The 12,024-nt window shown below is 38.4% G+C and overlaps 1 protein-coding gene across 1 annotated transcript; it reads right to left on the reverse strand.

Moving 5' to 3' along the window:
* Nucleotides 1–212: 212 nt before the first annotated feature.
* On the reverse strand, nt 213–10,207 carry BATF (basic leucine zipper ATF-like transcription factor). Its single transcript, XM_039351692.1, has 3 exons — nt 9,888–10,207; nt 7,983–8,087; nt 213–768 (listed from the first exon to the last, which is right to left on the reverse strand). Exons 1-3 carry the CDS (start codon nt 9,951–9,953, stop codon nt 565–567), a joined length of 375 nt encoding a protein of 124 aa, XP_039207626.1. The 5' UTR covers nt 9,954–10,207; the 3' UTR covers nt 213–564.
* Nucleotides 10,208–12,024: the final 1,817 nt, after the last annotated feature.

Consider the following 12,024-nt stretch of genomic DNA (forward strand, 5'->3'; position numbering starts at 1 on the left):
AATCAGTTTTAGAATTAATTCAAAAACTGCAAAGGCTGTGAACACACTAAGCTAAAATGTGGCTATGTGATTTGTGATTTGTTCTGCTGTGCTAATACAACTAATGTTTGGCTCACAGACGTCTACAATTCAGAATGTTTTCCTTGTCCCATTGATTAAGGGTTTGGGATTTAGAGGGAAGGGAACTGATAGAAATGAAAGCAAATATCAAATTTTAAAATAAAATATGTATTTTTTTAAAAAAAAGGAATTTTATTTTAGAAAATAATGAATTAAGAAGTGTTGCAAAAGAACACACTTCCATATGCAGTGCTTCAGTGCAAATAACAGAAATATGGGGTTATCTTGTTCTCCGGATCTCATTCACCGACGCAAGCCCTTTGCAGAAAAACTTCTTTTGTGTCCTGATATCTGCCCACGACCAGATCCAAGACATCTTGACTCCTTATTCTGCTCAACAGAGAGAAACATGAGGATACTCTGTGCTGTCCTAGTGAGAACCTCATCTCATTGTTCTAGGCATGGAATCCAAGCATTTTTTCAGTCCAAGTGTTGATATCAGTATTAGAAACAAGGGGAGCTGATATGGCTCTGAGGAAAAGCAAGAGGGGTAAAAAGCACCTCTGAAGGCACTGGGGGTTGTGTCTGGAGAATCGAGCAGTGAGTCTCATGGGAATTCAACACTGTGGAAAAGTGCTTCAGTTCTTCTGTTAGGTGCTTGATTTCTCGCCGCAAAGCAGCATTCTGTCTCTCCAAGTCTTCACTCTCCTTTAATGAAGGAAAAGAAACAGAAAATATCAAAAGCTTAGATTTCACCATAGGAAATATATGTAGGTAATCAGCCCACTTGCAAAACAAAACCTAGTTCGCTCCAGGTTATAGAAATTCTAATCGTGTTATATCAAAGTAGTGAAATTAACTGTGCACTCAAAGCTTTTAATAATTCTTCACAAAACCACAGAGTTAAATACAGTAAATTAAATCACCTCCTTCCAAACTTACTAAGAGGATCTTTATTGCAAGCCTCTTCAGTACAGCTCTTCTTAAAACATTCCATTATATGTGACTGTGACATCTAAATGATTAACCAATTCCTCATAGGAATTCTGACATAACTCTGTCATGGATGTATGCATGTACAATTTATTGACTGAATTTGTACACTATTAGCCTCAACTGACTCTAGGGATAACTGGCCAAGGATAATGAAATTTTGTTGTGTTGCTCATTACGGTATTACCTGACTATTAAAATATGTTGTCCTTTTTGATAAGATAGGGAAAATCAGATTGGATGCTGATTGACTGATGAATTACTAAAGCTATGAATTTCCCATCACTCTTCCTAAGACAAAGGCAGCTCCCGCAGTAATCTCTTAATGAATATTGAAGGCTGATTTGGCAAATGGTAGCTATATAATTCAAATGAGGTAAATAAAGAAACAGATGCAATAAAGTTCACATTTATAAGTTTAGGACAACTTAAATAGAAAAAAGACCTTAGCCAATTCCTGGGGACATGCCAAACCAAGGGTCGGCAACCCACGGCTCTGGAGCCACATGTGGCTCTTTCATCCCTCTGCTATGGCTCTCTGTCGCTCAAAATATGCATCTCAACTGCCAATGTGCGACACCCGCTGGCAGGAGATTTATTGTGCTTTTTGCCCCTGGTAGGCCCACCATGGATAAATCCAAGAAAATCAAAGTTTCAGAAGAAAACAGAACATTTAATGTCACGTGGGCAGATTCATTTGCTTTCACTACTAATTGAATTTAATTAAGTTCGGCTTTTTATTTCATAAATACGAGGAGGACTCAAATAGACATTGAGTATTTTATCTGAAAATAACCTTCAACCCAGCGCCTTTTTTTCGGAGTTCAAAATGTTTTTGTTGCATGCAGAAATAAAAATGTGTTTTTCTGTAGCAGTTCATTGATTTCATAAATGCACCACACTATAGTTTTTTTTATACATAGCATAAAGATAAAAAAGGATATATGCAGTGTTATCTTCATTTTAGATGTCAAAAGGGTTTTGTGGCTCCCGGTGTTTTCTTTTCTGTGGGAAACGAGTCCAAATGGCTCTTTGCGTGTTTAAGGTTGCTGACCCCTGTGCTAAACTATTATATCCTCCAAACTCCTCCTGAAGAGACAAGTTTCAAACCCTTTTAGAAGCTCAAATATTTTGGGGGAAAGATGTAAGACAATCAGGGGTAAGCTATTCCATACAAGGGGACTCATCATCCCTGGGTTCTCTTTAGGGGTGCATTATCTCAAAGCCAAGACTCCCAGCAAGCCCTCTTTTCCTTATCTGAATGGTCTTCAAGGGCAGTCACTTAAAGAGTGAATTGAAAGAATCAAATTGAGAAGTAATAAGAACATGAGGGATTGTGCACAAAGCTCCTTCATCCAACAATTGGCACATAAAATACAATTGTGTGGAATCTCTCTTGGCCATGATGAACAAGAGCTGTGAGTCAGAAGAACTCCTGAATTGTAACTTACTTCCCTCCCTGAGGAGCACAGCCCCATCTAGAGTTAAAAATGCAATATTTTCAGATTCAACAGAACTTTAGATTTACTATCATTCTATCCTCCTGGGATTCTGACTAAGTCTTAACTGGTAGGCCACATGGCTGTCAATCATCTATACTTGGGGTCAACCAAGCACTCTATAGAATGATTTCATTTCCGGAAACTTCCCAAGTGCCACATGGTAGCACATGCGATCCATCAGGTGCCTGATTGAATAGCCCTTCTTTCCTATAAAGAGTTGTGGCATAGTAAAATTCTATAGAAATTAGAGTATGATCTGACTGAGTATATAAAATTATAAATAAACAAAATGTTAAAGATATGTCCCCCACCATCGCTTTTACTATGTAGTCTCCTGCGTGGGTCAAGTCCATGATCGCTTGTATAAGTATTTGTTTGTTATAGTGGACAAAAATGTACAAGCTACCTCCCATCCTGGGGAAATAAATTGAAATCCTTCAGCTCAGTCAGGGATGCTGCTATGCAGTAGGCAGATAACCCCCAACATGTCCCTCAAGCTCAAGCTCATAGCCAAGGCTCTGTACCAATTATACATAAGAGAGAAGATTTGATTCTCTGTTTAATTTCCCAGATGATCAGAGCCACTCTTGCTCGCATGTCAAAAATCATGCCTGCTATAACACCTGAAATCCAGATGGCATATTCTCCATCCAGATTTCAATGATATATCTTAGTCTTTGCTGTCATCCATAATCAAGTGGTAAATGGGGGGGGGGACACTAGGGGAAGACCAGGCATTTAGCTAGGGCCTGAAAACCAGGGACTTTTATGTAGTACCTTGGAAGAGCTTAGGATATTAGTAGTGGGGAGCAGTTTGAGACTTCCAATTCCTCTTCCCTGAGGACAGCCTACTCTACCTCATTTGCCTCACCACTTCAGTGACACTCCCTTCTGTCAACTTCCTTCCATACACCCCACTAGCCTCCCAAATGATTCTTGCAAAATGGACAGCCTCAGTCTCACTACATCAATTCCTCTTGCTCTCTAACAACACAGTGTTGCTATTATTAGATCATTTACATTATGAAATGGGGCTGTCTGAGAGTTCTCTAATATTGCTGTTAAACTGCAAGTGAGATAAGGGCAAAAGTTCAACGGATGACACACCAGTAAATATTAGGAAACATCTGAGGGATTATTAGCTAATAGCAAAACAATGCAGATGTGTGACATGCTTATACAATAATTTATTGCTAAATTATTTATTTAGTAATAAACACTTTCAAAAAAATCCTTTTTTCAGTGCCCTCTTTTTACAGACTAAAATTCACTCTGATCCAAATCCAGTCTAAAGAATGTAAAAAGGGAGAATTGGGCCCCTAAAGTTCAAGTCACCCATCTATGGAAAGCATCAGAAATTAACTGAATATACAAAGTCCTGTCATTTGGCCATGCAGGCAGTCCTAGATTTATAACCACAATGAGGACTAGAATTTCCATTGCTAAGCAAGATGATTGTTAAGTGAATTAGGCCCAATTTTGTACCTTTTTTGCCACAATTATTAAGCAAATTAGTGCAATTAAATGAATCACAATTGTTAAGTAAAATCCAATCTCTCCCCCCCCCCATTACTTTGCTTGTTGGAAGCTGGCTGAGAAGATCACAAATGGCAATCACATGATCTCAGGAACTGCAATCATTGTAAATATATGCCTGTTGCCAAGCACTCAAATTGTGTCATGTGTCTGTGGGGATGCTGCAACAATCATCAGGGCAAGAACCTGTCTTAAATAACTTTTTTTCAGTGCCTGAACAGTTGCTAAAGGAATGGTTGTAAATCGAGGACTAGCTATAGTGCTCATGAAGATGGTGAAATGTATTTCATTTCTAATAAATATACATCTATTGCATTTAGACAAGTATATACAAAGTGTATGCACCTGCTTGCCTTGCTTTTTTGGGTGATAAGTTTCCTCCTTGCCGATAATATACAAATAGCCAGCCTAGAAGTAACTTGACTATCTTCCAGATTGACCTACATTAGTAACATTATTCATTGTCACGCTTCCTGCAAAGCAAAGTAAATCAACTAGAACCACATGGTTGACCTCTGTTCCCTGAAGCAGCATTTAAGATGAGGAGAGGATGAGCCATACAGGAATTCTTTTCTTCTCCAAAGGTGACACTCTGGTAGGTGTCAGTACTATAATCCTACAGGCATTTATTTTTCAAGGGAATTGCTACTTAGGCCTTTAAGTGAATATCTCTTTTAGTGGGAAATGGTGGACAATATTGCTTCACCATAAGGACATCAGGGAAAATGAAAATGAAGATAGATTGCATCTTTCATCAGCTATTGAGAATTCATTTATTTTGCTGTTCATATACTTTTAATTAATCTCTTGATAATCATGGATGAATGGAACAAGCAGGTAACGATGAAGCAACCCAAAGCTTGTTTTCAAGAACAGAGCATATGAACATGACAAAGACCTTATGTTAATGGTGAATTAGATTTTGTGGCTTGGAAGCCATACTTGCATTTTTACACGCTTATGGGATGGGTGTTTACCTGAAGAGGGGGGTGCATGTTAATAAATGTAAGGTAAAAACAGAAAATGAATACATATTCTCAGAAACTTTTAAGTATAACAGCACTGACATAAATACTCAAAAACAAGTAATACAAATGAACAAGAGCAAATGTGCTAAGGAGAACTGAGAAAGCAGTGATGAGCTTTGCCCAGGGGCAATTTGGGAAGAGGGGGCAGAGAGTGGGGTGGGGGTAATAGGAAAAGGTCAAGGAGAGTAGCCAAAAGCACACTAGAGAGTGTGCGAGCAAACAGCTTGAGGTGTGACAGGCAGCAAGTGGAGAAAGCAAGAACACATCAGGGAGTTGTACGAATAGAAAGAAATGAGATTATGAAGCAGGGAGAGCAGGTGTATGAACAGGGCTAATAGATAACATGGAGAGAAAATTTTTGAGTCCCTGGATTTACTGACTGACGTGTGTTTCAAATGTCAATGCAAACAAAGAACTCTGAACAAATAACTAACACCACCATTTGTTACACTGCAAAAAGGTAATAATAAAGACTCCCTCAACACATCCTGGTGACTTCCTGGACATCCCCTTTAAGTTTCTTTAGAAGTAATACAGAAGAGGCTTGCTACTACCTCTTCCATTTTTTATTTTTATTTTTTTACTTTTTGGTCTAGATCAGTGATTCTCAACCTTGGCACCTTTAAGAAGGTGGACTTCAGCTCAAGCATGTTGGCTGGGGAATTCTGGGAGTTTAAAGTCCATCCATCTTAAAGTTGTTCAGGTTGAGAAATGCTGGTCTAGAGTCTAGACTACAGCCCTGGGACCATCATCTGTCCCATTCAAGCACTAACCAGATCTGATTCTGCTTAGCTTTTTTCACAGTTATCCAGGATTGGCTGTGTGTACCTCTCCTCAGGTTCAAAGAAAGAAACAAATGCTATAAAGGGCAGAATTTCCCCTACCTTATACCAAATTTATGAAAAAAATAATAATTTTTCCACATATTATGGTCCAAACCACAAATCTTCCCTCTTGCTACCATACAACATTAGTCTGGTTAACCTGCCTGTATTTTTAATCCAATTTCCAACTGTAGTATATAAGAAACAGTATCAAAATCTGAGAATGGGCAAAGGGTATTGAGTTCATGGTGTTTTTCTATAATAACACAACTGCAGAGTTTCCAGATTGATGCTTTTCTTGTAAACTCAGTCTGGGCAAACCCAAGAAGAAAAGCAGACCTAATTGTCAGCGGGTGACATTTCTGCGCTTGGCCACATTCTGCCCCCAACCAGCAACTTATGAGAAATGACAGCAACATATCCTGCACTGTGCGTTCCTCCTGCCTCTCACCAAGCCCTCATCAGGCACTTGTATTTCCTCAACACTAAGCCACACATACATCCTGACCCCTGAGAGCAAAAGCCTGGTGAACAGGAGGGGGTCAGTAACTGCCATCACTGCTTAGCAAAACCACCTGACACAGGAAACCTGACACTGAACAAGAAGGAAAGTCTTGCTCGCATCTTTCAGCAGCTGCAGGGAAAGAGGCAGTGCAGTGTACAAATTCATCAGTTGAAATCATGGCTGTTCTCCCCAAGGCCTCAAAATAAAGCCAGCTTTTAGAGAGTAAGATGGCTGGGACTATGACACAGGTCTGTCCCCAAATGGCCACCTCTGAATTTGAGGCCTTTGTGTGTGAAGATGCTTCTTCTTGTGCAAGAGAGATGTTTGCAGTTGTTATTCATTTAGACCAAATTTTCCAGAAAGCTCACAGCTCTCAGATAAGGGCTATATCACATGTGGTAAACCTCAGCAATTATCCCCTGCCCTCTTTAAAGGGAAAGCACAAAAATTGAAATTATCTATAAACATGTAAAATTTTGCTGCTAGGTGAGTTTGTAAGCTTAGTTCAGTCAAATGCAAGCGTATGACAGGTTAAAACCATTCTTGAGTAAATCACTTCACAGTTTTTGTGAAGAGTGGTATGAACACATTCTTTCTCAGAGCATACTCAACGGTAAGATAGGGCAAGATGGAGAACCTTCCCATGAGATCATGTCTTCTGTATGCAAGAGGAATTTTTTTAATACAAAGATGGTTGCACACACTCACAATGTTCATTTAATTCTTGAAGTGGTCAGCCAAAAAATTGATAATCCAATTGCTATTTATGCAAACTAGGCAACAGATTTCAGGTTTTATGTGATCTCCAGAAACTCAGGGATGAGAGGCATGCATTAATCTATGTTACTCTGGCTTTCTGAGAGATTCAAGTAGCAAAAATGCTAAAAAAACAACTATTCTAAAGTTAAAGAATTTAGTTATTTGTCTGTTGGATTCCCCCCTAAATATTACCAAGAGATAAAATACCTGAGAATAAATACATATTTTGAATTATAAATAAAATGTATGATTGAAACAAAACCTAAATGGCCAGTTTTGGCATTTGGGTATTTTAAAGATGGGAATGTGAAATTGCAGGGAGGGAAATTATCATTTCCAGCCTTAAAACTATTCCTAACCCCCCAATCATGTCATCAACATTTAGCAATTTTATCCACCACATTTTGTATATATATTTCCTTTATTGTACATTACCCATTCCCAAAGACTCTGAGCAGTTGATACAATCTTCAGGTGCTCCTCAAGAGATCTTAGAATTGCCTCAATGCAGCCATGCAAAGTGTTGGAGAATCTACTGCTGTTTCAGTTTTAAAGGTCAAGCAGTTCTTTAAATTATTGCTACAGGCCTAAGTCAGATTATTACATCATATCATATCATATCATATCATATATCATACATTACATTATATGTCATTATATTACATTGTGCATTGTGTGCCTTCTGGCTAGAAAGGCAAGATTTAAATGGAGATACTAATATTAATAATGAGTAATATATCCCAGAAATCCAGATGAAAATGACAGAAGCATTTACCAAGTGCAGGTGATCTGCTTTCTGTGTCTGTCTCTGCCGACTCTTCTGAGCTGCGATGCGATTCTTTTCTCTTCTTTGTACTTTCCTCATTTCATCAGAAGAGTCCTGAAATGCAAATATACTTTTCCAAACTATTGCCTTTGAAACGTATGGACCAGGAATATAGGATGGCTGTGTCTACCACTGAAAGATCTTAAAGACCAGAAAGGGGACGGGTCATCCTGGAGAAACTCTAGCTATACGATTGCTAAGATTTCAACTGACTTGATGGCACATAATCAGTGAAAGAAAGTCTGATGATTTTTAGTGGTATGCTAGTGGAGATGTGAATGTATTATTTTTATGTACTTTTGTATGAAAGTGGGGTTATGTTGTTGCTAGTGAACCCAAACCGTTGTAGCCAATAGACTGTAAAGTGTAATATGAGCTGAAACTGAACTGTATCAAATTAGTTGCGTTTGATAGGGAAAATAGAATAAGTATAAATTATACATAAATAGTAAAAAAAACTAAAGCAAGTAGATCAATTTCTATACAGTTCTCTAATAGAATGTTTTTTTTTAAAAAATTGGGGAAATTGGAGAAATTTTAACATTTGCAAATGCATATAGAAAAGAATTAGATAGCACATGGTCAGTTGTAAATAAACATTTCGGGGGCGAGCAAAAATAGCTATAAATAAAAATGTGCTTCTGCCTTTTTGTTTATGAAAGTAAAAATTGGGTATGTTAAGAGAAACACAAAAGTAAACTGAATGCAGTTGGAAAGGGGTATATAAGAAATGTGTGCAGTATAACAAGAACAGATAAGGTGATAAATTAATGAATGGGTATTGAACAGTCCAAGAAAGTCCTGGTTGAATGGAGCTGAGATCCCTGAAGAGAGAGAAATGAATACATAGTTTAAAGCTTAAAGAGCAAAAAGCAAGATAGAAAGCATTATATGGACCTGCTGAATCAATGAAAATTTGCAAGGATATTGAAAAGCATAGTAATGTTTGTATAAACTAGTTTTAGCTTTTCATGTTTATTATCTATCTTTATCTTTTTACATTTAATCTCTTTAACTTTTCATTTCTTACTTTTTTCTGCACTCTGTGTAATTTTGGTTAAGAATAGCATAATGGGTATGTATGTATATCGTCTTAGTTGACAGTAAGCTCCACTGAACTCAGTGAAACCTTTCACTACATTGCATTGGGTTTGATGTAATATAGTCATCCAAAATTTCTATTCAAACCATTTTTAAAAAATCCTTATGGTAATGTAATTTCATTATCTCTCATTGCTAACATCTAGCAGTGTATTCTCTAGAATTTTCTTCCTCTTTAATATATACATAAACCTAAAAGCATTTTGCACACAGCTGAAGTGTTTTTTTCAAGTTTAGGGTCCCATTCCTAAAATGGCAAAAAGTTGATATTTTAATGTTGGAAAATGTATTACATCTCTCAGTAGAGAAAATGCCCAACCTTAACACCTTTTAATGTATCAGTCAGCCCCTAGCCTTTTGCAGATAAACTGGATAGCCAAGAACTTTCCTCATTACACAGGATAATTTTGAAGAGGAGGGGATAGAAGAAAACAATTCTAATGCAAACCACTCAGCCATTAGACCAGCCTTCCCCAATCACAATTCCCAGAATTGCAGCTGATAGTCTAGGTGGCTGGTAATCTGGGAACTGTAGTCCCTCTTTAACTTAACCCCTTCCCCTGAATCAAGGGGTCAATGTGATTAAAAGGGGAGACACGCAGTTGGGGAATAGTTCTTCATCGCTTGATTTTTATGCCTCGGCAAACGGCACCTGTTGAATTCCACTAAATTGCTCCCGGATAATGGAGGCTTGCTCGAAATAAACTGCCATTAAGCCTATCATGAAATTGTCAGAAAGTGGTCCCACAGTACCTGTTTGCTGGATGAAGAGGACTGGCTGAAGCTGCAGGAGTCACTGCTGTCAGAGCTATGGGGCATGGCTCACAGCACCCCCTGCCTGTCGACTCCCTTTCCTTCTTCCTTCAGGCCTTCGCGGTCTTATGCCGCCTTTTCCTTTAAACTGGACTCTTCCTCCCCTTTTCTTTCCCCGTCCTCCGAGCCGTTCGGGCACTTTCTCCCCCTTCTCCCACCGCGCCTGTCAGCAACTACGTCCCTTGGCTTTAAGACCAATGCACCTCGCGCGGGTCTTCCTCTCCCTTTAGCTGATGTGGGTTCTCGGAAGCCTCAAGGGACTTAACTGAAAGTCACGTGGGCGGAAACTTTGAGACGAAATGTTACAGATTTTTTTTTAAAAAATCGACTCTGGGAAAATCAAATGGTGTTAAAGAGAAAGAACGCGAATAACGTCGGGGGGAGGGGGGAGGGAGGGGGAGAGAGAGAGGTTTCAGCTGCGTAACAAACATGAGAGGATCAGAGAAATAACCAGGTTGCTGTAAAGGTGGGGAATTTACGCATACTTAAGAGAGAAAAATAGTTCCGTTCATATATTTTGCATAGAATTGATAGAACTGACAATAAAAACTCCAAGAGATTAAAATACAGCATTGAGTAGTGTTACAAAAAAGATTTGTTTTTTTTAATGCATATTTTCAGCTATGGAAGAACCTGCTTTGCCATTCAGTCCTGTAATTATTGGGTATCAGAAATTCAAATTTTGAATTTTTCCCTCCAAATAATTGAAACTTTAAATATCCTTCCCTTTAGGTTGGTAAGAACCTGAGAATTCCCAAATGACTACAGTAGCCTGAAGTAGATTTATTTATTTATTTATTTATTATTTATGAGACTTATATACCACTTTAAATGCAAGCACTCTCTAAGCGGTGTACACCAGTAAGCAATGTATATATATATTTACATTGCCCCCAACAATCTGGGTCCTCATTTTACCTACCTCGGAAGGATGGAAGGCTGAGTCAACCTTGAGCCGGTGAGATTTGAACCGCTGACCTGCTGAACACAGTCAGCTAAAGTGACCTGCAGTACTGCACTCTAACTGCTGCACCACCTCCATTGTAAAAGGAGAAACAAAATATTTAAAATGGCCTTATTATTGGAGGTTTGGAAATCAATTAACAAGATTCATATGAGCTAACTACCTTAGCTAGTTGGCCTTGTCTCTTCCAGATACATTGGTGGAAAGTTCTCCCATATTCAAGATCTCCTTTAAACGTGTGTTTTATATAGCATACAGAATCTTAATTAAAAATTATAGATCATAATGGCTCCTTTAAAAGTAATCAGAACTGTTGGTCAACTAAAGCTCAAGTTTGAGATTATTACCATATATGCCAGTTAAGCAAATTGCACAAAAAACATTATTCAAATTTACTTGGGCAGTCTTCTCTGCCCTGGTGCCTTAGATTGAACTGAACCGCTGTTCCTATTTTCCCAGCTGTCATAACTATTGTATATCCCAGCTTCAAACAGTGGGAGGCACAGTTTAACATGTATGCAAAGCACCAAGTCAGAGAAGCAGCATGTGTGAATGACCCTGCATTGTTACTGTGCTAGTGAGGAAGAAAAAGTATCCTTATTCAACACACTTCCTCCCACCATTCCTGCCTCCCCCCACCCCCAATATTTTCAAAATCAATTGTGTTGAACTGCACTGAATATTTGGACCTTTCTCCAATGTTGAATCAAACTGCTATATGCACCCATGAAATTTGCTGCCCTTTGCTGATTCCTGATTTTGCCTCTATTATGCCTGATTCTCTGGGCCACCCTGATTTTATATTAAAATTGGCCACACAGATGGATTTTAGACTGGATTTGGCATTTTTAATCCAACTATTGACTCCTTATTTTAAATGTATTACAGCCACCCACTCCCACTTTGTATTACAAATATAAATACAAAATAAAAGCCGTTTAAAGCAACTAGCTCATGGGCAGCTCAGACTAAAAATGTAATAACTGTAATAATTAGGTTTACAAGTCCTGTGCCATAAAGGATTTCACTAGATAAAAACCAGCACCTTGAATTATATCTGGAACCCCACTTCCAACTAATGGAGTAACCGTGATGTCACATAGGAATATTGGG

Source organism: Crotalus tigris, unplaced genomic scaffold (assembly GCF_016545835.1).
Source record: "Crotalus tigris isolate CLP2741 ecotype Arizona unplaced genomic scaffold, ASM1654583v1 scf7180000018371.15429387391:27106975, whole genome shotgun sequence".
Taxonomy (NCBI): Eukaryota; Metazoa; Chordata; class Lepidosauria; order Squamata; family Viperidae; genus Crotalus; species Crotalus tigris.